Below are 25,229 nucleotides of genomic sequence, written 5' to 3' on the forward strand. Positions count from 1 at the left end.
AACAAAAAAATCTTTCATTGCTTTTTCCACTGCACAACACGTAACTGTTTCCAAAAAATCCAATGAATACAAAGCTGCATAGCTCATAACTCCATGAAACAAGATTCTGTACATTCGGTGACAAGTTCCCTGCCAATGTCAAAAACAAGAGAAAACAATTGAACTTAATTTGCTTAACACTCATCTGAACACCCTGAGAATCATCGGGCGTTCTCTTCCCCTCACACTTCTACTAACTTCTTGTTCTTCACTCATCTTGTATTCTTTCGGAAAAAGTCTTTTCCAAAGTCTTTTCCTCGATTCCTCAAGTCCCCCTTCTCCTCGCCCCCCTTCTCAACACGCGTTAGAGGAGACGGCCCCAGGGGGGGAGGAACCTCAGGTCTTCTCCACCTGAGCTTTGTTGAGAGGTGAGGTAAGGTGAGGGGGAGGTAAGGGAGGTGAGGGGGAGGTAAGGAGAGGGGGAGGTGAGGTGAGAGGGAGGTAAGGGAGGTGAGAGGGAGGTAAGGGAGGTGAGAGGGAGGTAAGGAGAGGGGGAGGTAAGGAGAGGGGGAGGTAAGGTGAGGGGGAGGTAAGGTGAGGGGGAGGTAAGGAGAGGGGGAGGTAAGGAGAGGGGGAGGTAAGGAGAGGGGGAGGTAAGGAGAGGGGGAGGTAAGGAGAGGGGGAGGTAAGGAGAGAGGGAGGTAAGGAGAGAGGGAGGTAAGGAGAGGGGGAGGTAAGGTGAGAGGGAGGTAAGGAGAGGGGGAGGTAAGGAGAGGGGGAGGTAAGATGAGGGGGAGGTAAGGAGAGGGGGAGGTAAGGTGAGGGGGAGGTAAGATGAGGGGGAGGTAAGGAGAGGGGGAGGTAAGGTGAGAGGGAGGTAAGGAGAGGGGGAGGTAAGGAGAGGGGGAGGTAAGGTGAGAGGGAGGTAAGGTGAGGGGGAGGTAAGGAGAGGGGGAGGTAAGGTGAGAGGGAGGTAAGGAGAGGGGGAGGTAAGGTGAGAGGGAGGTAAGGAGAGAGGGAGGTAAGGAGAGAGGGAGGTAAGGAGAGAGGGAGGTAAGGAGAGGGGGAGGTAAGGAGAGGGGGAGGTAAGATGAGGGGGAGGTAAGGTGAGGGGGAGGTAAGGAGAGAGGGAGGTAAGGTGAGAGGGAGGTAAGGTGAGGGGGAGGTAAGTTGAGGGGGAGGTAAGGTGAGGGGGAGGTAAGATGAGGGGGAGGTAAGATGAGAGGGAGGTAAGGAGAGGGGGAGGTAAGGTGAGGAGGAGGTAAGGTGAGGGGGAGGTAAGGTGAGAGGGAGGTAAGGTGAGGGGGAGGTAAGGAGAGGGGGAGGTAAGGTGAGAGGGAGGTAAGGAGAGGGGGAGGTAAGGTGAGAGGGAGGTAAGGTGAGAGGGAGGTAAGGAGAGGGGGAGGTAAGGTGAGAGGGAGGTAAGGTGAGAGGGAGGTAAGGAGAGGGGGAGGTAAGGTGAGAGGGAGGTAAGGTGAGGGGGAGGTAAGGTGAGGAGGAGGTAAGGAGAGAGGGAGGTAAGGTGAGGGGGAGGTAAGGGAGGTGAGGAGGAGGTAAGGTGAGGGGGAGGTAAGGGAGGTGAGGGGGAGGTAAGGTGAGAGGGAGGTAAGGAGAGGGGGAGGTAAGGGAGGTGAGGGGGAGGTAAGGTGAGGGGGAGGTAAGGTGAGGGGGAGGTAAGGTGAGGGGGAGGTAAGGGGAGGGGGAGGTAAGGAGAGAGGGAGGTAAGGGGAGGGGGAGGTAAGGTGAGAGGGAGGTAAGGTGAGAGGGAGGTAAGGGGAGGGGGAGGTAAGGTGAGAGGGAGGTAAGGTGAGGGGGAGGTAAGGTGAGGGGGAGGTAAGGTGAGGGGGAGGTAAGGTGAGGGGGAGGTAAGATGAGAGGGAGGTAAAGGTGAGGGGGAGGTAAGGGAGGTCCTCTCCTCATATCTCCCAGAGTTCTCTTACTACACGGTCTCTTCGATGATGAACTCGATGGTGTGTGGGACGTCCTGGCCCTCCACCACAGTCACGGAGGGCATCTCCTGCCCCTCCACCATGGCCGCGAGGGCGGGAACATAAGACATGGAGGGCACGGTGATGGTCTGAGCGCCCAGGGAGGGGTGGAGGAACACCACCTGCGACCCCCCGGGGATGAAGGCCTCCGTCGTGCCGTCCGAGATCCCCGGCATCCCCGGCATGATCATCCCCTCCGTCACGCCCCCGTCCCCCGACTGGACCAGCAGGATGGTCTGCACCGCCGACTCCCCCTCCCCCCCGCCGCCCGTCGCTAGCGTCGTCAGCACCCTGGCGCCTTCCGTCATCTCCGCGTCGTCCGTGGCGATCGTGGCGAGGTCGCCGTCGCCGGGGTGGTCGGCGCCGTGGATGCGTACGTGCTTGTCCAGGTTGGAGCGCGAGCGGAAGGAGGCGGGGCAGCGGGGGCAGGAGTAGGGCTTCTCGCCGCTGTGGACCCGGGCGTGCTCGGTCAGGCGCGCCGCCACGCTGAAGCTCTTGCCGCAGACCCAGCAGCAGAACGGGCGCAGGCCGCTGTGGATGCGCTCGTGGTCCTGCAGGTGAGGCAGCTGGCGGAAACGCTTCCCGCACGTGGTGCACTGTGGGAAGGGAAGGAGGGGGGGGAGGGGGGTTGGAAGAGAGGGGGGTGATGATGGTGGGGCGGGGGGGGGGGGTGTAGAGGAGAATGGGAAGGAAGGGGAAATAATGATATGTAATCATAATTGAGAAAGAGAGAGGGGAGAGAGGGAGGGGAGAGAGAGAGGGGAGAGAGAGGGGAGAGAGAGGGGAGAGAGAGAGAGGGGAGAGAGAGAGAGAGGTGCGATAGAGGGGGCAAATGGAGAGCGGAAAAAAATGGAAATGGGACAAAAGAGTTGAGGAAGGAAAGAAGAAGAGAAGAGCAGACATTAAAATTAATAGATTTCATATCTTGAAATCTTCCGTTTTTGGAGGAGAAAGATAAATACTGAAATATCCCTCTACATTTGTGCAGAGACAGCACATCTGGCAGAAGAGGAGGAGGAGGAGGAGGACAAAACTGTGTGTGAGAGAAAAAAGTGAGAGAGAGAGAGAGATGAGAGAGAGAGAGAGAGAGAGATGAGAGGAGAGAGACAGAGAGCAACAGTAGTGGGTAGAACAGAAAGAAGGTGGGCACATGGGAACTACGTAAACAGGTGTAAAACAAAAGGCTAAGAAACTGCCTGACACCAGAGAGCTCGAGCCTGGCATCTGCAGGGCATTCATCTTCCTCCTCCACAGCTGGGCTGGTTACCCTCCTAACTCCCGCCCGCATGTCTACCACACACTCCTAATTCCCACCTGACCACAGAACAGAGAGACTGGAGACTGTTTGTCTCATTCAGCAAAAAAAAAACTCTAGGCTTTCTTTTCATTCATCAGACAGGAACATTCTTCGTTTTAATTGAAGCTGATGATTCCACCACTGCTCTGCTACCTTGAGGGAAAATGCTTCTTCATTCCCAGGCCTAACCCTTCATGCTTAAAGCTAAATAACATGTTCCTAGCATATCTGAATGCAACAGTGGATCTGATAAGCATTGATCTGGTCCTAGACACACACACGTATGGATCGGAGTGCCAAGCGCCCCTGGTGTAGCGGAGCCCCAGAATAGTAACACTGAGAGGGGGGGGGGGCAGAGCAAACGGGCCTGGACACAGGAAGTTCATCATTAATCATTGCTACTGTACACAGGAAGGGTAAACAGCAGCGGGACACATACACAAGGTGTGACCGTGACCACAGGCGGGACCACGACCACTGGACCAGACATGTCGGTGGTTATTTTAAAAAGTATAGGCTATTTTGAGGGTCATACTGTATGACTATATATGACACGGTCCGGAAGAGTGATTAAAAAACACTGATGTACAACTTACAACCGACACATATAGACACAGACACAGACACAGACACAGACACACACACACACACACACACACACACACACACACACACACACACACACACACAAACACCCCACCCCACCCCCACCCACCCACCCACACCACCCCCACCCACCCATACACCCACCCACTAGGGATGGACGGTTTCCAATTATTGAAACCGAAAAACCGTCAGAGAGTAAAACCGCGGTTTTCCGGTTAACCGAAAAATACATTAAAAAAAAAAAAAAAAAAAAAAAAAAGCGCGGCAATTTCAAATAATTGAGCCCTACTGCTACAATACACTCATGTCGAACACCATTAAAACACCGTAAGCACAGACGCAACACATTTAGGCTACTTAGTTTCACAAATATAAGTGGAAAGGCAGACTTTTGTAAGCTACACCATACATGAAAACACATGAACACTTAACACACCAGCTCCGCTGATCCAGGGTGCACGCCTGCACGGAAGATCATCTCTTGGAACAGCGTCTTCAAAGTTTCAGCTGCTGCTCAATGTATTTAAATATTTGAATACTGCTCAATAATCACTGAAATATTAGACTTAGAATTATGCAGTGAACATACTTAAAGCTTTTCATAAAAACCACATGCCGCGAGACTGACTCGTCCTGAACTGTCGTAAGTCAATCAACAAAGAATGCCCCATCAAAATAAAAGTGCCCATGGTAGAGCTGTCAAAATAGAGCTTTCAAAATAAATGTACTAATACAGATAGAGATAAATACAGAACTACCTTTGTGTCACTAAGTGACCGCGTATCTTCTGAGACATGCGTTCTGTCATCACTTTCAGTAGCGCCTTCACACACAGTGGCGCTGTGCACAAACACTCTTGATCCGTATAGCTCTTGTTTTATTATATTGTGGTTTAGTAAATACTGCACTTGGAGTTACATTCAATGCATGATTTGTGCTATAGAACATAAATAAAGTTTGATTGATTGATTGATATCAAATCAAATCACATTTTATTTCTATAGCGCATTTCTCACAAAAGTGACCCAATGCGCTTTACAGAGAGCAGCGAAAATGATCTTATTAAATGTGAGCGAGTAATTGTAAAAAACCTTTCCTATCTACCAATAACTGAAGGCAACTATCTTTCCCATGGAGTGATTCGTTACCCTTAAATATAATCCCAATTAGATATTAATCCTCAGTTATTCTTCACAACTGACCAAACCTCTCACTCATTGCGTGGCAGATTCAGACTGTATCATTGTTATTTTCACACACGACAAACATGTGACATGTTCCAGTTTTATTCTTATTCTATTTTATTCTTCTTCTAAAAAAAATAAAATAAAATAATAATAAATAAATCCGGTTTCAGACGGTTTTGATAAAAAAACGTTTCTATTTTTATAAACCCCGGTTTTCGGTTTAACCGAAAAACCGTCCATCCCTACCACCCACACACACACACACACCCACCCACCCCCACCTCAAAGGGCCTCTCGTCGGTGTGTATCCTCATAACACATATAGACACACACACCCACATCCACTCCCACCCACACCCACACCCACCCCCCCACACCCACACCCACACCCCCACACCCACCTCAAAGGGCCTCTCGTCGGTGTGGATCCTCATGTGGACGTTGAAGGTGGAGGTGTAGGCGAAGTCCTTGCCGCAGATCTGACACTGGAAGCGTCGCGCATGGCGCCCCTTCCCCAGCGTGCCCTGGCAGTGGGCCAGGATGTGCTCCCCCAGGGCCCCGCTGGAGGCGAAGCGCCGGCGGCAGGGGGACAGGGGGCACTTCAGGGGGGTCTGGCCCGTGTGGGAGAGCCGGTGGAGGTCCAGGCCCTCCTGGGTCATGCAGCGGTGGCCACACATGTCACACTCCACCTGGGGGGAGGCATGCAGGCAGGGGGGGGGGGCAGGATTGAAAGAGAAGAGAATGATGGGGTGGGGGGGGGGGGGGGGTGTAGAGGAGAATGGGAAGGAAGGGAAAATGATCATGTATAATCATAATTGAGAAAGAGAGAGAGGAGAGAGAGAGGGGAGAGAGGGGAGAGAGAGAGAGAGAGAGAGAGGGGAGAGAGAGAGAGAGAGAGAGAGAGGGGAGAGAGGGAGGAGAGGGAGAGAGAGGGGAGAGAGAGAGGAGAGAGAGAGGAGAGGGAGAGAGAGGGGAGAGAGAGGGGAGAGAGAGAGGAGAGAGAGAGAGGAGAGGGAGAGAGAGGGGAGAGAGAGGGGAGAGAGAGAGGAGAGGGAGAGAGAGGGGAGAGAGAGAGGAGAGAGACGTGCGATAGAGGGGCAAATGGAGAGCGGAAAAAAATGGAAATGGGACAAAGAGTTGACGAAGGAAAGAAGAAGAGAAGAGCAGACATTAAAATTAATAGATTTCATATGAATTTCAACTCCCTCAACTCAATTGTAAACAGATTGAATTGACTACGGCATTGATGATCCGATCCAACGTCATGATCTGGCAGGACGGTAGGTAAATCACGGTCCTCCTCCTCACCTGTCCGGTGCAGCGTCCTCGTCCCTGTCCCCGTCCGCGCCCCGCGGCCCGCTCCTCCTCCGACTCCGGGCAGCGCTGCAGGTGGATGTCCAACACGGCCTGGTTCAGGAACTGGGCGGAGCAGTGGGGGCACATCGCTGGCTGCTTGTCTGAAGGACAGATAGATAGGGGGTTTAGGGTACAGGTGGTAGACAGATATGGTAGTTTAGGGTACAGGACAGGTGGTAGACAGATACGGTGTTTAGGGTACAGGACAGGTGGTAGACAGATAGGGGTGTTTAGGGTACAGGACAGGTGGGGATGAACTGACTGGGTTCTTTGGTAGGTTCCTCCTATACACACAGTCAAAGATATACAGTGGCCTGAGTAAGAAATGGGTCAGTGAAGGGTCAGCATCTTCTACCCTCAAAAGGTTTGGATTTTACATTTACATTTTAACCATTTTAGCAGACGCTTTGATCCAAAGCGACTTACAATTAAGAGATTACAGGGACAGTCTCCCTGGAGTAGCTTAGGGCTAAGTGCCTTTACTCAAGGGTGCACTACGTAGTGGTGGTGTTCCCAGGTGGGATTTGAACTCATGACCTTCTGATCATCAGATCCAACTCACTATCCACTAGGCTACCACTTTTAAATCAACATAATTACATTTGAGATTCTCAGCTTTTATTTTATGGTAATAGTAGTGTACATTATTGGTTTCACCATTCAGAAATGTGTTCCAAAACACTTTTTATGCATTGTCCCCTTAATTCTGTTTCATAACAGGCATAAGAGAGCTGCCAATGTCTGTTATTGATTCTAGGCTGTGCGTTTCCCTTTGGCCTCTGCTATTGGTGTCTGTCACCAAAGAGGCGTCAGGGGTAGTGGTGGTCTAGTGGATAGTGAGTTGGACTTGTGATCGGAAGGTTGTGAGTTCAAATCCCGCCTGAAACCACACCACTACTAGTGTGCCCTTGGGTAAGGCACTTAGCCCTCAGTTACTCCAGGGGGAATGTCCCTGTAATTCGTAATTGTAAGTCGCTTTGGATAAAAGCGTCTGCTAAATGGCAAAATTAAAAAAAATAATTAAAATTATTCAAAGTCAAGGAACCCTTTATTAGATCTGAAGAAAAAAAAAGAAAAAAAAGAAACATTAGGTTGCCAAAATCAACAGTTTGGAACATCATTAAACATTTTTAAAAAAAGAAATGGGCTGGTCGGCCACGGAAGATGTGGAATGACCACAGTGAATGACCGTGGCAGAGGGCGTCGTGTCTGTGCCATGTATAGCTGCCACTAGAACTGGCTAACTAATGTGTTCTGAAACATCTCGTCTGCTCAAGTGCAACCAAATGCCTCCAAATTCAGTGGATGGCACTTTATCATACAGCAGTAGGACAATGAAACAAAACATACTGTTATAGCAACTAGGGAGTTCTACAGGGCCAAAAAGAGGAAAGGCCTTGACTGGCCAAGCCAATCCTCAGATTTAAATCCAGTTGAAGAAGATGCATTTAACATGGGAGAGGAGGGGAGCAGTACACACCCTGGCAGAGCATCACCAGAGAAGATCCCTAGTGTCTGGTGGGGGTCAATGGACCACAGATCGCATTGTATGTTCAAAATCACACTGGGATCCTTGTGTTTAAGGGAATCAATAAAAAAAAGATGCACATACACACACACACAGGATTAGGCTACCTCTGCAGACCACACACAGACACACGGTCACACACACACAGGCACGCACACAAACATACATCGACAGTAGTCTGGAGACTGGTAAACAAAGTCAAGGCTCTCTTTCTATTTCACTGCATCTAGAGGTAAAACAAAAGAGAGAGAGGCCGTGCTTTGATGTTCCATGAGTTAGCAGCTGCTAGCGTCTGCAGTTGTCAAGGCAACGTCTCACACAATCTTTCACAGCCAGTAACATCCCAGTGGGGCAATACACAATACGCGCCCACACACACACACGCATACACACACGCCCACACGCCCACACACACACACACACACACACACACACACACACACACACACACGCACACACACACAGTGTCCCAGAGGGACCCTCCACTTCTACTAAGGATGATATCAATCAATGCACCCGGATGGATCAATGGATCAATTCCACCAATCATCTCCCTCCGAGGACCCCGTGAGCAGACCGGCTGACCCTTCCCTCGGTGTCAGGTAACGAGGTTGCCGTGACAACGCTCGACTTGATTAAGATCAACTGACGTTTTGACCCAATTCATCTAACCGACCCCCCCCCCAACCCCCCACTCTGTAGACAAATCAATGACAATTCGTTGACTTAATGTATCCTGGGACAATGCACAGAGATGTATGTTTGTACATAAACGATCTGGGCCGTAGGAGCTAACTGGCATTTATTGCGGACTTTGCATCAATCAATAGTAATTCACCTTAAGCTGAACTGATGGGAACATCATATCTAATAGTGTTTCCATTAATGCCACGGTGGTGGAGGACATTCCGGAATCGGAATGCGGAATGCTCATCATGGAAATCACATCGTTAGTGAGCAGGTCTCTCATTTCATCAGTGTACAGACTCTCTCTCTCTCTCTCTCTCTCTCTCTCTCTCTCTCTCTCTCACACACACACACACACACACACACACGCGTCTATGGAAGCCTTGTAAATAGCCGTTGGACAACACAGAGAGAGAATACAGAACAGTGACAGGCGGTGGTCGTCAGGCCCTGACCTTGGTGTTTGAGGGAGTGCAGGTCCAGTTCCTTCCTACGTTTGAAAGCCTCTCCGCAGATGGAGCAAGGGAACGGATGACTGGTGTGGAGGAGTCTGACATCACAGAGAGAGAGAGAGAGAGAGAGAGAGAGAGAGAGAGAGAGAGAGGGGTGGGAGAGGGAGAGAGAGAGAGAGAGAGAGAGGGGTGGGAGAGAGAGAGAGAGAGAGAGAGGCAGGAGAGAGAGAGAGAGGGGGAGAAAGGGAGAAAAGAGAAAGAGAGAGGATGTTTACTGCATGTCCTTACTCTTCTGAAGTGCTATTAATACCCTTCTGCAACAGGCAGAGGTTTTTTACTCTGACCCTGAGGAAGAAAAGAGATGGGTAGCGGAAAGAAAAAGAGATGAAGAGAGAGCGTGCACAATGTGTTTGCTGGCTGACGCCGGTGCAATGTGCACTTTGGAGATGCATGTAGTAAGCCACGCTTCAAGGCCACGCCGTAATCCTGCAACATGGGGAATGATGAGGGAGGGAAAAACACGACTGTATGTTAGTTATCACCTTTGGTGCCACTTGAATGGGGATTACTCCCAGACCTGTGTGCTTAGCTGGGCTGTTAAGCTCTTTAAGGTAAATGACAAGTATTAGCTCAGGTGTATAATGAAAGGGATAAACGGACAGTAAGCACACCAGGGGGGGGAGTGTGTGTGTGTGTGTGTGTCTGTGTGTGTGTGTGTGTGTGTGCGTGTGTGTGTGTGTGTGTGAAACACCTACTGTATATTTAAGCGTAACATTATGTAACAACAGTATAGCTGTAGGGAGGAGATCTTCTGTACATTTCTTATCTAGTAAGTAAGTAAGTAAAGCTTTATTTATACAGCACCTTTCATACAAGAAATGCAGCTCAAAGTGCTTTACAACAGGAATAAGAACATAAAGTGAATATAAAAACATATATAAAAACATATACAAGCATAGAATGGATATAAAAGCAGGGGAAAACAGTAAAAAGAACAGGTAAAGATCAAATACAATATTACGTAACAACGTTGTTTTAGCGCCCCTTGTGAGTGGAGGCACGCTAACGCGGGACCTGCACCGGACTCCCCCTACAGCATTTCCATAGACCAAGCATTTCAGCGCGCAGCCAGGACTATGCCCATCCCTATCTCTTTAATGGCCAGTACAAAGTCACGGGCAACAGTAAAGCTACACAATCATTACGATTGAATAAAAGATACATCCCTATCGATGCTCTATGCATTATTCCTAAACGCAGTACCGGTTATGGACGTGTAAAGTAACTGAACCCCATATCTTAATACTGGAGTGGAAATGATATGTCCATCCAGACCACTTAGGGCCGATATAAAACCCCCTGTAACAACCTCCTTCTACTGCGCCGATAGGAAATCAATATCTAGGAATCAGAAACAATAGGAAATCAATATTTCAAGAGTGAGGTTAAAGCCTGAAAATTAAAATTTCAGGCCCAGGACCAATCTCTCCATCCCCCCAAATGTTCTATAACGAGAGAAGGGGGGTGGGAGTGTACGGAGACCCCCAGCTACAAATCCAGAGGCGGTTCAAGGGTAACGCCTTCATTTGTTCCCCGATCACACCCTCCCCGTTAGGTCCTGGGGTCATCTGTGAGCCAATCGTACCCGCCCCCCCCCCACCCCCACCCCCCCCACACACACAAGCATAACAGGGTCTCACATAGACACGTTTCCTGTCTCCCCTGCCTCTCGTCCTCCTCCTCCTCCTCCTCCTCCTTATCGTTATCATCTTAATTTACTGCGCTCCGCCTGTCAATCACCGCTGGCGGGCGGGGGGGCTCAAGGGCGCGGCGGTGGAGTCTCTGCCTCCATGTTTACCACACGGCTTAAACAGCGTCTCTGTGTTCAGACGGGGGTTTGGGCTGCGTATGTACCCCCCACGGCCCCCCCGAGCCCAGCTGGTTGTTTATCTAAATCCTGTCCTGTGGTCGAGATTGGTCGGTGTGTGTTGTGTGTTTTTAGGCCTGTAAACATGGTCTGGAATAACACATTGGGCCCTATTATGCACTTCTTAACTTGCCGTCTTAAGTCTTAATTAAGACGCACCGCCAGGTTAAGACCTACCGCCACCCTTATTATGCGCTTCATACGCGCTACTGCTATTATGCAGGTGTCCCTAGGCGCCCACACATAAGACGTAAGACTCCCGTGCATATATTACTCATTGTGGGAGTGTTCATATGTTAATGAAGTGCGTTAGGCGCCCCTGCTATTATGCGATCTGAGTTTGCGCCTAGCGCTAAGAAGTGGTTTGAAAAGTTCTTAGGCGCTAGACTTCATGCACGTTTTCAAACACGAGCGCGCCTGCTCGTTTTGCGCATGCATGTGGGCACACATGAACACGCACGTGGCTCCACGGCAAGACGTCGATTACGGTCACAGTATAAATGCCACCACTGGCAAATGTTACTTTCTTCTGCAGAGAAGCGCGCTGACCTCCTTCTTAGGACTTCCATAATAGCATAGCGCTAATGACTCAACGCAGCCGGTTCTTAAAGGGAATGGCACCTGGCACGCTGATTGGGTTGATTGAGAAGACGCCCAAAACACACCCATGACTAATTTCTGGGCTTAGCGCCGGGTTTTAGGCGCCCACTACCGCACGCATAATAGCAAAGTGGCCTTGACCACGCCTCCACGTCTTAAGTTTAGATCTACCGCCTCGTCTTATTGCTTCAAACTTATGAAGTGCATAATAGGGCCCATTGAGTCTAGGGGATGACTTACCAACCAACAGCAAGAAGGAAGGAAGGAGGACCACCATTCATATCTTTAATGCTTATAGGTGTGCCCTTATAGGTGACTTGGGATGAGACATTGTAGGTACATGTATGATATTGTTGACAGTGTTGTAGGACATTATAATATACAGTATACATTAAATAGTGTCAGACTCATAGTTCACACACACACACACACACACACACACGCACACGCACGCACACGCACGCACGCAGTACCTGTGGTCACACAGCTGTTGCTCCGTCTCAAAGCGAGCTGTACAGTTGGGGCAGACGAAGAGGTTGTTTCCGCCTTCCCCCACCTCCATCCTCACCTGCAGAGAGGGATCGGCATAGAGCAGCACACAATCAGACAGATACAAAAAAAAACTACCAATCAATTTCAACGGCAGATCGTGAGTTTAGAATGATAAGGTTCTATCTCCGTCTAGGGTAGTTCAGAGATATTGAGCGTCAAAGTTTTTACATTCCATTATGTCTTGTGAGATGGAACCTTTGTATTTTTATTAATTACTAACTCAAAAACGTCAACATTTTAAAAATAACACCACACAGGCGTTAATAAACACCTAATGGATCAGAGTATGTAAAAAAACTCAATTTTGACAAAAATGGAGATAGAACCTTATAATTCTAACGTCACGAACTGTGACAGTAAAGCATGATGTGCTGTAGGAGGAGGAATATCTCCTGACCTGCAGGCGGGATCTGCGGTGGCGGGTCTTGGGCTGTGAGTGGATGAGGGAGTGCCTCTTCAGGGTGCCCGTCTGGGAGAAGCGCTTGCCGCACACGGGGCAGGGGAAGGGCTTGGTGCCCATGTGGGTGAGGCTGTGGCGCAGCAGGTTGGTCGAGGAGGCGAAGGCCTTGTCGCACACCTACATCACCATAACGACGACGACAATACGGATTGTTACTTCGCTAGTACCAAGCCTCTGGATGGGCGTTCAACAACAACACAACACGAGAACACAATCACCAAACAAATAGATGTTAAAAGATTAGAAAAAACGAAAACGTCTAAATATAGCAAGTCAGTTAGATTCAAAGACCCATACATTGCAACTCCAACCCCTTCCCAACTTCACAATAAGAATGAATAATTTTGCCATTTAGCAGACGCTTTTAATCCAAAGCGATTTACAATTACGAATTACAGGGACATTCCCCCTGGAGTAACTGAGGGCTAAGTGCCTTACTCAAGGGCTACACACTAGTAGTGGTGTGGTTTCAGGCGGGATTTGAACTCACAACCTTCCGATCACAAGTCCAACTCACTATCCACTAGACCACCACTACCCCAACTACCTCAATGAAGCCAATCGAAAGAGAGAGAGAGAAACGCTGAAATACTTCAGTACCTTGCAGGTGAAGAGCTTCTCTCCCGTGTGGCTGAAGACGTGGGCGCGTAGGAAGACGCGCCGCGTGAACTTCTTGCCGCAGTGAGGGCAGACGTGCGGCAGCGGCGTGCGCGACCAGTCCTGCAGGAGCTTGGCGGGCGGGGGGAAGTTGGTGTTGGCGGGGTCCGAGAGGTCGGGGGTCACGAAGCTGTCCTCCGGCTCCTCCTTGGGGATGATTTCTCTGATGTCGTTCTCTGGGAACACAAGGAAAAAACATCGTCACGTGTTTAGAGACTAGCTAAGGACAGTCCCCGACCTCTCTGCTCAATAACAACGTTATAACAAATGGACTGCACTTATATAGCGCCTTTATCCAAAACGCTTTACAGTGACCTCTCATTCACCCATTCACACACACGTTCACACACCAATGGCGGCAAGCTACCATGCAAGGCGCCGGCCTGCTCACTGGGAGCAATTTGGGGTTCAGTGTCTTGTCCAAGGACACTTCAACATGTGGCCAGCCGGGGCTCGAACCGCCGATCTGCCAACCTTGCGATCATTAGACGGTGGCTCTACCTCCTGCGCCACAGCCGCCACAATAACACCATTTCTTACGTTACTGTTATGTCTATTCACAGCCATTCGATGTTCTCGTCGTGCCGTGCGTTGTTTTTCTGTGCCATCTCATTCGTTCACTTCTTTATGCTCTCGTTTCCTGACGCTACACTGTGTTTCCTTTCAGAAACAAACACTTTTCCTAGAAACAACATTAAATAAATTTCGTTGTTTGGTACCTGTACTGTAGCAATGACAATAAAGTCCATTCATTCATTCATAATCATATATGACCCTACGACCTATGACCTCACCTTCAAGAGCGTGCTTGCTGATGATCCTAATGGTGGGTCTCCCACTCTTGGCCGGGGGGGGCGTACTGGCCAGCGTCCTCTTTGGGGCGTGTGGGTGTGTGCTCTCCTGTTGTTCTCTCGCTGTAGCGCCCGCCCCGGCCTCCCCAGTCTCCCCCCCCCCGGCGGCGCCAGGCCCTGGCGCGGCGTCGTCCCGGTGCTGCCGGCGGTGGTACAGGAACTGGGTGGTGTTCATGAAGCCCTCGCCGCACCGGGGGCAGCGGTGGAGGGGCTCCCGGAGGCCGTGCTTGTCCCGGCGGTGGGCGCTGAGCTCCGGCTCGCTGCCGAAGCCTCTCCCGCACTGGGCGCACAGGAAGCTGCTCTGGGGCTGGGGGGTGGAGGAGGCCTGGGTGGAGGGGGTGGAGGTGGAGGGGGTGGACATGGTGGTGGTGGTGGTGGTTTCCCCCTGATGGTTCCCATCCTGGCTCCTCAGCTCCTCAGGAGGACTATCGCTCTGGGACTCAGCTGCCAGCTCGGGCATCTCATCCATCGCAATGGATTCTTCCACTACTTCTTCTTCTTCACACGGCAGCAGGGATGTACCACCGGCACCATCCGACGGGGGGGGGTGGTTCTCCTCTCCTATCTGGTTAACCTGGTGGTCTTCTGAATGCTGTACTTGTTGCGCTACTGGCTCGACACTCTGTAGCCTCTGTAACCCCTTTATGTAACCCCCCTGCTGCTTGGCCGCTCCATACTTATCTGTCATCATCATCATCATCGTCGTCATCCCCTCCCCCCTCCCCCTCTCCTCTCCTCTCTGGCGGTGTTGCTTGCGGTGGTAGAGGAAGAGGGTGGTGTTGAGGAAGCTCTCCCCGCACACGGTGCAGCGGTGCAGGGCTTCCTCCAGGCCGTGCTGGGTCTTCCGGTGGGACACCAGCTCCGACACCAGGCCGAAGCTGGAGCCGCAGTCCACGCACAGGAGGCTGGAGGGGGGCTTGGGTTTCTTGTTGGCCCCCCTCCGCCTGGGGGTGTAGGAGGAGTCCTCCGGGTCAGGGGTGATAGTAGCGGAGGCAGTCGTCTGGGAGGGCTGGGAGGGATGGGTGGGGTCTTGCTGCAGGGTTGACTGGGTCTCTGCTGGGGTGGACTGGGTAGCTGTAGTCGTCGTGTGATCCTGAGTCTCTACTCTCTCTTCGTCGGTCTCTCCTGGCGTCTCCTCTGTGGTCATCGTCTCGCCTTCCTCTTGTCCTTTTTCCGCTGGTCTTCTTTCATTCGTCACTCCATCCTGTACACCTCCTCCCTCCTCCTCCATCCTCTGTCCTTCTCCTCCCTGGTCTTCATCAGGACACACGTCCTCAAACTCCATTTCCGCCTGATCCTCACCTCCTTCCTCTGCCACCACCACTCCTCCTGACTCTTCTGGTCCTCCCGGTCCCGGTCCTGGTGGTTCCCGGTCCGGTCCAGACTTGTTCTGCTGACACTGACCTTCTTTGCGGTGGTGCTGCCACAGGGTGAGGGCGTTGAAGAGAGCGTCGCAGTCCCCACACTGGTAGAGGATCCGGGGCTGGTCCGCGGAGGAGGGCTTCCTAGGGCTGGTCATGCCCAGGAGGGGTGCACCGGAGCTGGGCAGCACCGAGGCGACCGTGGCCTGGGTCTGGATCTGGATCTGGGTCTGAGGGATGAGGGAGGCCGTCGATGGAGCGATGGACAGGGTATGCACCTGCTCCTAAAAAGGGGAAAAGGGGATAAAAGGGAGGGATAGAGAGAGAAAAAGAGAGCTTTGAAAAAGAGTGAAGAAGGCACACAATGTTGACAAAAATGTACAATAAGTCTGAAGAGTTGTTGTTTAACATTAATTTATTCCCCCAGGTTGCCTTTCCTTCCCGGTGACTTTCCTGGGGAAAGCCAGGCAGGAGAGGGATGAGAATTCAGTATTGGTGGGGCAGTGGGAGGTCGGAGGTCAATGAGAACAGACGTGTGCGTTAAAGGGGTTTCTTTGACCGGAGAGCGCCAGACAGAGATAAGATAAGGGCTCCGGCGGGGCGATAAATATCACAGGCCTATCAGCAGGGTTCAGAGGATCACTCAGCAGGGTTCAGAGGGTCACACCGTGGGGTTTCTAGACTTGTTCACTTGATCCATTTGGCAAGAAACAGCAAGGTCGAGGTTAATCTCGCTCTTTTGTTTCATACAAGCCAAAGCACCGTGGTCGAACATAATAACAGCTTTGCTATGGTTTGCTTTCGGGATTTCTTCGTTGAAATCTTCGATGTGAGCAACAACACAGTGAATCAATTTTAAGTTGAATGACTTGCGTAATAAACTGAGTGAGCCTAAATAATCATTGTAATCAATATCAGAAGTTATGCAGTATCACTTTTTCATACCTCAGTGTATCTGCCGTTATTATTACATCAGTCTTATGTAACATTAACTGAGGTTGACGCTGTTCTTTTCAAATGTAGCAGAAACTATAACTGCGGACTGGACCTCTCGAAAAATGGTGTCACAGGTGTATATTTTTATCCTCTTGATGAGAGAGCATTTTCAAAGAGACGGTGGATAACCAGTGCCTGTACCAAAGTATGTAAACTCAGGCAGGAGAGCCCAACACCACCCTGTGAGACATTTTACACATGATGTACGCTAGACAAAATAATGAAAGAGAAGAACCACTCTTTTGAATTCTGAAGAGACTTTAGAAGGAGTGAAATCAGCCCTCAAAACCCACCTGTTCTCTAAGGCCTTTGGCCTCTAGTCTAGTTTGTCACTCTCGTTGTCTTTGTTTCTTTGCTTTGTTTTTCTGTTCTGTCTGTCTGACTGTCTGTCTATGAAATCTGTTAAGCGTCCTTGGGTTTGAGAAAGGCGCTATATAAATCCAAGACATTATTATTATTATTATTATTATTATTATTATTATTATTACGAAGCCGGAACTAAAATTGAAAGAATGTATTGATTAACAAGTACGCCACATGGAAACCAAGGGGACGCTGAATGGTGCCAAAATAACTACCGTAAACAGAAAGGGACGTAACACTGAGAAGGTTCTCTTTAACGGAAGCCTCTCAAATGCAAAACATCAGTGTGGGATTCCACAGGGCTCTTCACTTGGACCACTGCTCTTCTTGATTTTTACAAAATGATCTCCCCTTGCTTGTAAAAAAAAAACTCATTAAGTTATAAACCACAGCTGAATCGGGTAATGAACAATGTTGTTATTGACCAAGTACAGGAAACAAAGCTTCTTGGTGTAAACCTTAGACTGTAAACTAACATGGTCAAGACATATTGTGCAAAATATGGGGAGAAACATGTCTGTAGTCAAGAGATGTTCGACTTTTTTAACACCACAACTGACCAAACATGTCCTGGCTGCAGACCCTAGTATTATCACAATTAGATTACTGTGGTCTGGTCAGACACTACTAAAACTACCGTATTTTCCGGACTATAAGTCGCGCTTTTTTTCATAGTTTGGCTGGTCCTGCGACTTATAGTCAGGTGCGACTTATATATCAATATACTGTATATATAATTTCATACTGACTGACATGAACCAAGGAGTAAACATTACTGTCTACAGCCGACAGAGGGCGCTCTGGGCCGCTCTGGGCTTGTGACAACTATATGCTGCTCCTTTTCCCCTGAAGAAGTTATCTAAAACGTTAGCTTGTTGAAGCTAAGCAAACGGTAGCTTGGTGAACTTGCTTACTGGTAACTTGCATGTTGGACTCGCTGGCTTGTTATGTTCATTTAGCCTATTCAGCCTCCCAGGTATGTTCTTTATGCTATTGTGTAGCTGAATAACTGTTAATGTGTTATGTTAACATACCGGACTTCTATTCAGCCTGTTGTTCTGTGTGCTATTGTGTAGTTGAATAAACTTGCCTTTCCAGATTAAATGTCTGTTCTTGCTCTTGGATTTTGTGAAATATATTTCTAAATAAATGCGACTTATAGTCCAGTGCGACTTATATATGTTTTTTCCTCTTAATGTCGCATTTTTTGACTGATGCGACTTATAGTCCGGAAAATACAGTAATCTTCAGATTCAGAACAGAACAGCTCTGCTTGCCCTGCAGTGCACAATGAGAGCAAATATAAACAACACGCATGACCGACTCCTCTGGCTAAAAGATGATGAGCTTAAAAGCATCACTTCTTTCATTTGTAAAAAAAATATTAATGTTCTGAAAACCCCTGTCTGTTTGTATAGGCAGCTTACACTCGGCTCTGATGCGCACACACACACACACCCCACCAGACATGCCACCAGTGGTAACTACACAATTCCAAAAACTAAAACAAATTCGAAACCACATGCAGTGCTGTATAGAGCTACGGTTGACTGGAACACCTTACCAGGTCATATCTCAAATCAGTTTAAAAAAACAACTGAAGCAACACATAATACGCATTAGATCCTGAACTGAGTATTTTAATTCTATTTCTGTTATTTATTGTTGTGTGTGGATGGTTCTTCTTTGTTATGTGTTTTGTAAAGTAGCTGTGAGAACCAATGGTTCTCGAGCTTAATGGCCCATAGGAGGCCCATTTCCTGTTTCAGTAGCGTGAGGCGGCGTGATGTACAAGTACACCCCCTGGACATGACGCTGGTATGTCGCAGGGTCTTACCCCCAATCTAACCCTTAATGCTGAGTGCCACGCAGGGAGGCATCGGGTACCATTTTTTATAGTCTTTGGGATGACTTGGCCAGGGATCAAACTCACGACCTCCCAATCTCAGGGCGGACACTTTAACCGCAAGGCCAGTGAGCTGAGGTTATGAGACCATAAGGTTATTTTAGTAGTAAATCATAGTTGCAGAAAGTGTTGACTGCTAGACCTATAAGCACAGTTGAAGTGATGACAAACGGTAGCTACACCCGCTGTGTCTTTGGACACTAAAGCTGCGTGCACACCAGGTCATTGCGTTGCACCGGAAGTCATTCATCTCAATGGGGCAGTTGCGTTGATCAGTTGCCTTGCTCTGCATTGCATTTCTTGATCGCCAGGGTGCGCTAATCAGTCAAAAAATTTCAGCTTTTGCGTTGCGTTGGATCCGTTAAAACAACCGGAAGTAAACCGGAAGTAGTTTCTTGCCCAGAGCTCTCGCCTCAGATGTAAAATCCTCAATTTTGGCCGCCATTGGCTACAATCTGTAATTTGGCTCTACAAGTGTTAATATGTCATTTTATGAAGTTTTTATATGTTTTCAGGCGAGAAAGTAACCATATATATTCACAAAATGTATCCGGTTTATCAAAATAACCTGTGTATATATCTTATCTGACGTTTTTTTCCCCACTTCTGTGGGAAACTTTGCTAGCAACACGAGTAGAGCTTTGCATCTGCATCGCACGTTGAAGTACGTCAAGCCCATCCCACCAGGTTGCGCCAGAACGGTGGGTCACGGTCCCTGGTGTGCACGCAGCGTGACTGTGTGTTTTGTGATGCTCACTAAAACTGAGGCTGTAAGCAGCATTGCTGACTTTAATGTTGTTTTTATTTTTGTTACTTGTTGTATGTTGATGTTTTCCTTCTTTGTTATATGTTTTGTGATGATTTCTTGTATACGTTTTGTGTGGACCCTAGGAAGAGTAGCTGATGTTTGTATCAGCTAATGGGAATCCTATTAAATCAAATCAGAAAGATTGGTTGCACAGGATCGGGCCAGTGAGATTGAGTCGTGTGTACTTATCTACCAATCATAAACTTAATGGGCTTAATTACCGGTTACTTAACTGGACCCTACACTTGCGAATGCACTGAACTATTAAATGTGCGTAAACATGCAATTAAACGACTTGACTGGAGCACACACCGTTTCTGCCAAAACTCCTTTTCACAGTAATAACACTTGATCTCTTCCCTCTGGTATGAGAGACGGGAGGTCATTAAGGCGATACGTAACACAAATTGATTCAACCTCGGTATTAATTCCCCATCTTCCTTTTTAAATGCTAAAAAGCAACGCTTCCAATTTCCTGCTGCCCGCCTATTTCATGTAAATACAGACAGTTCTCTGGAACACTTCAGAGAGAATAAAAATGATTTTTGACTTAGTAGCATCATCATCATTTGAAATGTAAACAACCACCCTGTTTTATAGCAATGTCGCCTTAATGTCGCCACAGAAATTACGATAATCAAGCTAATGAAGTCAGAATGGTTGTAATAACCTAGCTGATGGCAGTTCAGGGGGCCAGGATACCATAAGGCACTTAGGTTTTATAGACTAGTTTCCACAGCTGATTCATCTGTGAGAAGGCCAATGAGCGATCCATCAGGAGGAGGAGGAGGTGGGTCTGAGTGATGCCTCTCTCACGCTCTCTCTCTCCCCACACTGGCAACTCAAGATGCAAACTGCCTGTCACTCGTGACACCATGCTTTATGGACCCCCAGCTGGAGAGGAGACAGTCACGATGACGGGGCGACTGGCGCTGATTTGGGGAGCGAAGCGTGCCGTGGTAAACGTCACTCAGCAGCGAATGACAGTTTTTTAACCCCTGGGCTTTACTGTAGCTGTCACACGAAGAACGAGGACGGCACTGGTCACGCCAATACCCATTATGACTCAATCAGTGAGGCTAATCACAGAGGCTAAATGTATTCCCGTCCCGTTCATTAGACGAATTCCAGACTCTCAGATAAATCAATACAGAATTCTTTGTAGAACTGCACATTTCGAGTGTAGAACATTCGGATTATTAAATTCATCCGAAATTAATTTTCTCAGAAGAGAAAGATTAATGTTTATACTGGATGTCATAATGGGAGATCTATTTCCCTCCGAACTGTGTAATACAATATATAATGCGAGAAACAAACTCACTAATTCATATGGGAGTCCTTGATCTTGAGCCCAACTAAAGGTGCCACATACACAGTAGAAATGTACACACAGTTGAATAAAAATATGTAAATATTTAATGTGGAGAAAATTGACAAACAGCATGGCTGGAGACCAAAATATAAATATTTCAGACGCAATTCGGCAGATCGAATTCGGCAACCAATGCGCCCACCATGGCGTGTTTACTTTGAATGGGGAAGTCTACTCTATTGGCCAACTGGCTAGTTAAGGTTACACCTTAACTGCTCCTCCTGAGACATCTTCTGACCCTCACCACTACGTCTCCTAAAGACACCCGATTTCCCCTCTACTGAGTCCCTAAGAACTTCTATTGCCCCCCTTGTACTGTTTCTCTGTTTCTCAAAAAAAAAAAAAAAAGTTTTAGAAGAAGGTGTTTGAAGGTTTTTCCTTCTATCAGTGGCCCCGGGCCTGAGCTGGATTACTCTTCCTGCTACGACTTGTGAATTGATGATTCACATGCTTAGTATTCAAATGTATTGATTGTAAGTCGCTTTGGAATAAGGCGTTTGCTAAATGCCAACAATGTAAATGTAAATGTAAATGTAAATGTAAATGTAAAATGTAAATGTAAACTCTATGGACCAACTGATCTCAGTACCTGTGTCTGGAGAAGAGGAATAGAGACTGAGGCAGTTCCAGGTGCCACCATGGGGGGCGCCACATTCTCTATGGTGCAGGTGAGCTGGTGTGTGAGCACCTCCTCCAGGGTGTTGAACTCCTGGTAGCAGGGGAAGCACATGTACACCGAAGAGTTCTCCATCTCCACCTGCCTGAGAGAGAGAGGGGGGGGGGGAGGGGGGAGGGAGGGGGGGGGAGAGAGAGAGGGGGGAGAGAGAGAGAGACAGAGAGAGAGAGAGAGAGAGGGGGGAGAGAGGGAGGGAGAGAGGGGGGGGGAGAGAGAGAGAGACAGAGAGAGAGAGGGAGAGGGAGAGAGAGAGGGAGGGAGAGAGAGAGTGAGAGAGTGAGAGAGAGAGAAAGAGAGAAAGACAGAGAGAGACAGAGAGAAGGAGAGACAGAGAGAGAGAGAGACAGAGAGAGAGAGAGAGAGAGAGAGAGGGAGGGAGAGAGAGAGAGTGAGAGAGTGAGAGAGAGAGAAAGAGAGAAAGACAGAGAGAGACAGACAGAGAGAGTGAGTGAGAGAGAGAGAGAACGAGAGAGAGAGAAAGAGAGAAAGAGAGAGAGAGAGACAGACAGAGAGAGAGAGACACAGAGAGAGAGAGAAAGAAAGAGAGAGAGAGAGAGAGAAGACAAGACATGGGAAAAGAGATGGGGAGGAGAGGTTAGAAGTTTCAATCAAAATAAATGTTTCACTCTACACACTTCTTTTCACAGAAGCATATAGGGAGAGACAGGGAGTTAAAGGCCCACACCAGCTATTTCTTCTTCCTGGCTTTACTTTAAAAAAAAGAAAAAAGAAGAAGAAACTCAGATGGATGGATGCATCATGTGGTACGTTAGTCATTCATGGAGCTACTTGAAAAAGTAACACCAGGAATAGCTTGGAGAAATCAATACAATGTGTCAAAGGGTTATTTTTGACTCACTTGCAAGAAAAAACAACAGATGACGGGAGTTAGCAGGGTTGTACTTGACTCTGGAAGCTACAAACAGGCTAGACATGTCACACTTCGAAAAGGCATATGGCACGTTGGAAATTGTTTTTGAAGCTCAGAAAATAGAATATATAATCGCCTACTTGGACCCTAAATGGCAATTTTTCGAACTTGAATCATTGTGCAATAACATTGTGCAGCACCAGAATGTCATACATCAGCTAGAGAAACATCAACATGATGACATAATGTGGGCCTTAAGCTACAATGACAGGGTGACATTCCCATATTATTCAATACATGATTTTGGCTGGAGCTCATCCAGTTCTATTTTTGTTCTCCGTCTGCAAATGTCAGAGAATGACCCATTATTATTATTTATACTTATATTATTATTTATATGTACATTGGAACTAACATGTTAATCATCTCTAACATCAAACAAGATCCAGTTCCCACCCCCACCCCCACACACACACTCTCACTCTCTCCCCCCCCCCTCCCCTGCAATCTGATATCAGGATTAAATTACCTTTAGGCAAACAGATTGCCTGTGTGTATACTTGCACAAGTCCATGTATCAAATCGTAATCAATGTCATGTTGTAAACATTGCCCTCTTCTGATGAAAATGAGTACCTACATGTACAATACATGGGCCTCTATAGTCTGGTATTAGTTCCTGAACTTCCAAGTCAAAATGGCAGTACTGTAGGACCTAATTATTATTCTGCTCATGCAACTGTCTCTTTAGGTAGAGGTCCTGCTAAGTTAGTCTGACATTCAACAGACATAGGTCTAGGTTAGTAACCACATCAATTAGATCATGCCTAATTGGACCCATCGGGAGTTCAGACCCCTTCTACAGCACATAGACCTGTAGCCCACCTGTCTCTACCTCACTCTCTGGCCACAAACCACCAGACCTTGTGGCATATTAGATCCCTGCCAGGGAAAGAGAGAGAGAGAGAGAGAGAGAGAGAGAGAGAGAGAGAGAGAGAGAGAGAGAGAGAGAGAGAGAGAGAGAGAGAGAGAGAGAGAGAGAGAGAGAGAGAGAGAGAGAGAGACCTTGAGGGTGAGAATCAGTATGACGCCATCATCACTGGCCTGTTAGTGCAGAGGATGAACAGGGAGAAAAAGAGAAGAGAGAGAGAGAGAGTGTGTGTGTGTGTGTGTGTGTGTGTGTGTGAGTGTGTGTTTGTCATGCGGTGTACAGATGGTCAGGTAGATATTGGCTGGAATTCTGACCCTTCTGTCACATCTCAGAAGTGGTGTTGATGGTTGGTGTAAACGTCCTCTACTTGGACCTACTACTACATAATGACATTCCTTTATATAAATACATTCTCACAGCAGATGGGCTACTACTACTGTGTAAAACATGCAGAATTAAGACACTGTGTATCAACTACGTGGAAAAATATCTCAATGGACCAGGAGTCAAGACAAATGCACAATTATGTTTAAATCTCCAACTTGTAACACATATAAGATAGAATCGCATAACACTGACTGTGTAAATGAATATGGTAGTTTATCTTCACATTTCAATGGAAGCAACATTGCGGCATTGAATGTCCTCAATGTCAGAGAAAAGGACAGTTGAAGCAAGTTTACCATCCATGGGCTACTCAGCCAGGGGTCAGTAAATAGGATGGAAGATTTAGCTAACAGTATCATTATCCTCACTTAATTTTAATTTTGCCATTTAGCAGACGCTTTTAATCCAAATCGACATTACAGGGACATTCCCCCTGGAGTAACTGAGGGCTAAGTGCCTTACTCAAGGGCACACTAGTAGTGGTGTGGTTTCAGGCAGGATTTGAACTCACAACCTTCTGATCACAAGTCCAACTCACTATCCACTAGACCACCACTACCCCCCCTACTAGACCACCACTACCCCCTCTACTAGACCACCACTACCCCCCCTACTAGACCACCACTACCCCCCCTACTAGACCACCACTACCCCCCCTACTAGACCACCACTACCCCCCCCCTACTAGACCACCACTACCCCCCTACTAGACCACCACTACCCCCCCTACTAGACCACCACTACCCCCCCTACTAGACCACCACTACCCCCCCTACTAGACCACCACTACCCCCCCCCTACTAGACCACCACTACCCCCCTACTAGACCACCACTACCCCCCCCCTACTAGACCACCACTACCCTCATAACCTGTCACCATGCATGATGGCTTGGTCGTCTGGCGTAGTTGTTATTAGCGCCTGTCTGTCGTGCTTAGTAACTTGACAAACCCAGCGGTGTGGATGGATGAGAGCTGGACTGGGGAGAGAATGACAAGTGTCTATGCTAGCTAACCTCTGCGCAGCTCAGTTAGCTAAGCAGCTCGAGAGGTTAGCTTAGCATAGAGGTTAGCTTAGCTAGCTACCTGACTAGCCTAAGCTAACAGCTGCGAACAGCTCGAGTAGCAAAGATGGCCAACAACCATGTTAATGTCACGTTAGCTGCTGCGTACATATGAACCGTTCACAAGCCTCTTTAATATCACACACTACCACTGCGTTGTGTTGTTATTGTCTTTGAGGGTTAGCTAAGCTAAGCTAGCTCACTACTGTCCACCACCAGTCTCTGGCGGTCGCTAAGTAAAGAGAGTAGAAGAAGAAGAATATTTAGAAGAAGAAGAAGAACGAAGAAGGAGAAGAAGGAGGGCGTTCGTATGGCTTCTTCTTCGGTGGTGTAATGGCGACCACCGCTTTAATGTCAACGTTGGAT

General features: G+C 48.3%; 1 protein-coding gene across 1 annotated transcript; it reads right to left on the bottom strand.

The window, feature by feature from the left end:
* Positions 1 to 1,918: 1,918 nt before the first annotated feature.
* On the bottom strand, positions 1,919 to 21,687 carry znf574 (zinc finger protein 574; the record flags this gene model as incomplete). The annotated part of the gene is made up of 10 exons (XM_080540453.1): positions 1,919 to 2,563; positions 5,459 to 5,746; positions 6,366 to 6,514; positions 9,084 to 9,178; positions 12,081 to 12,175; positions 12,557 to 12,736; positions 13,220 to 13,452; positions 14,071 to 14,452; positions 14,852 to 15,772; positions 21,526 to 21,687. 10 exons carry the CDS (start codon positions 21,685 to 21,687, stop codon positions 1,919 to 1,921), a joined length of 3,150 nt encoding a protein of 1,049 aa, XP_080396579.1.
* Between the last annotated feature and the right edge of the window lie 3,542 nt (positions 21,688 to 25,229).

Source organism: Nansenia antarctica (genome assembly GCF_963989245.1).
Source record: "Nansenia antarctica genome assembly, chromosome: 10".
In the NCBI taxonomy this organism is placed as follows: Eukaryota; Metazoa; Chordata; class Actinopteri; order Argentiniformes; family Microstomatidae; genus Nansenia; species Nansenia antarctica.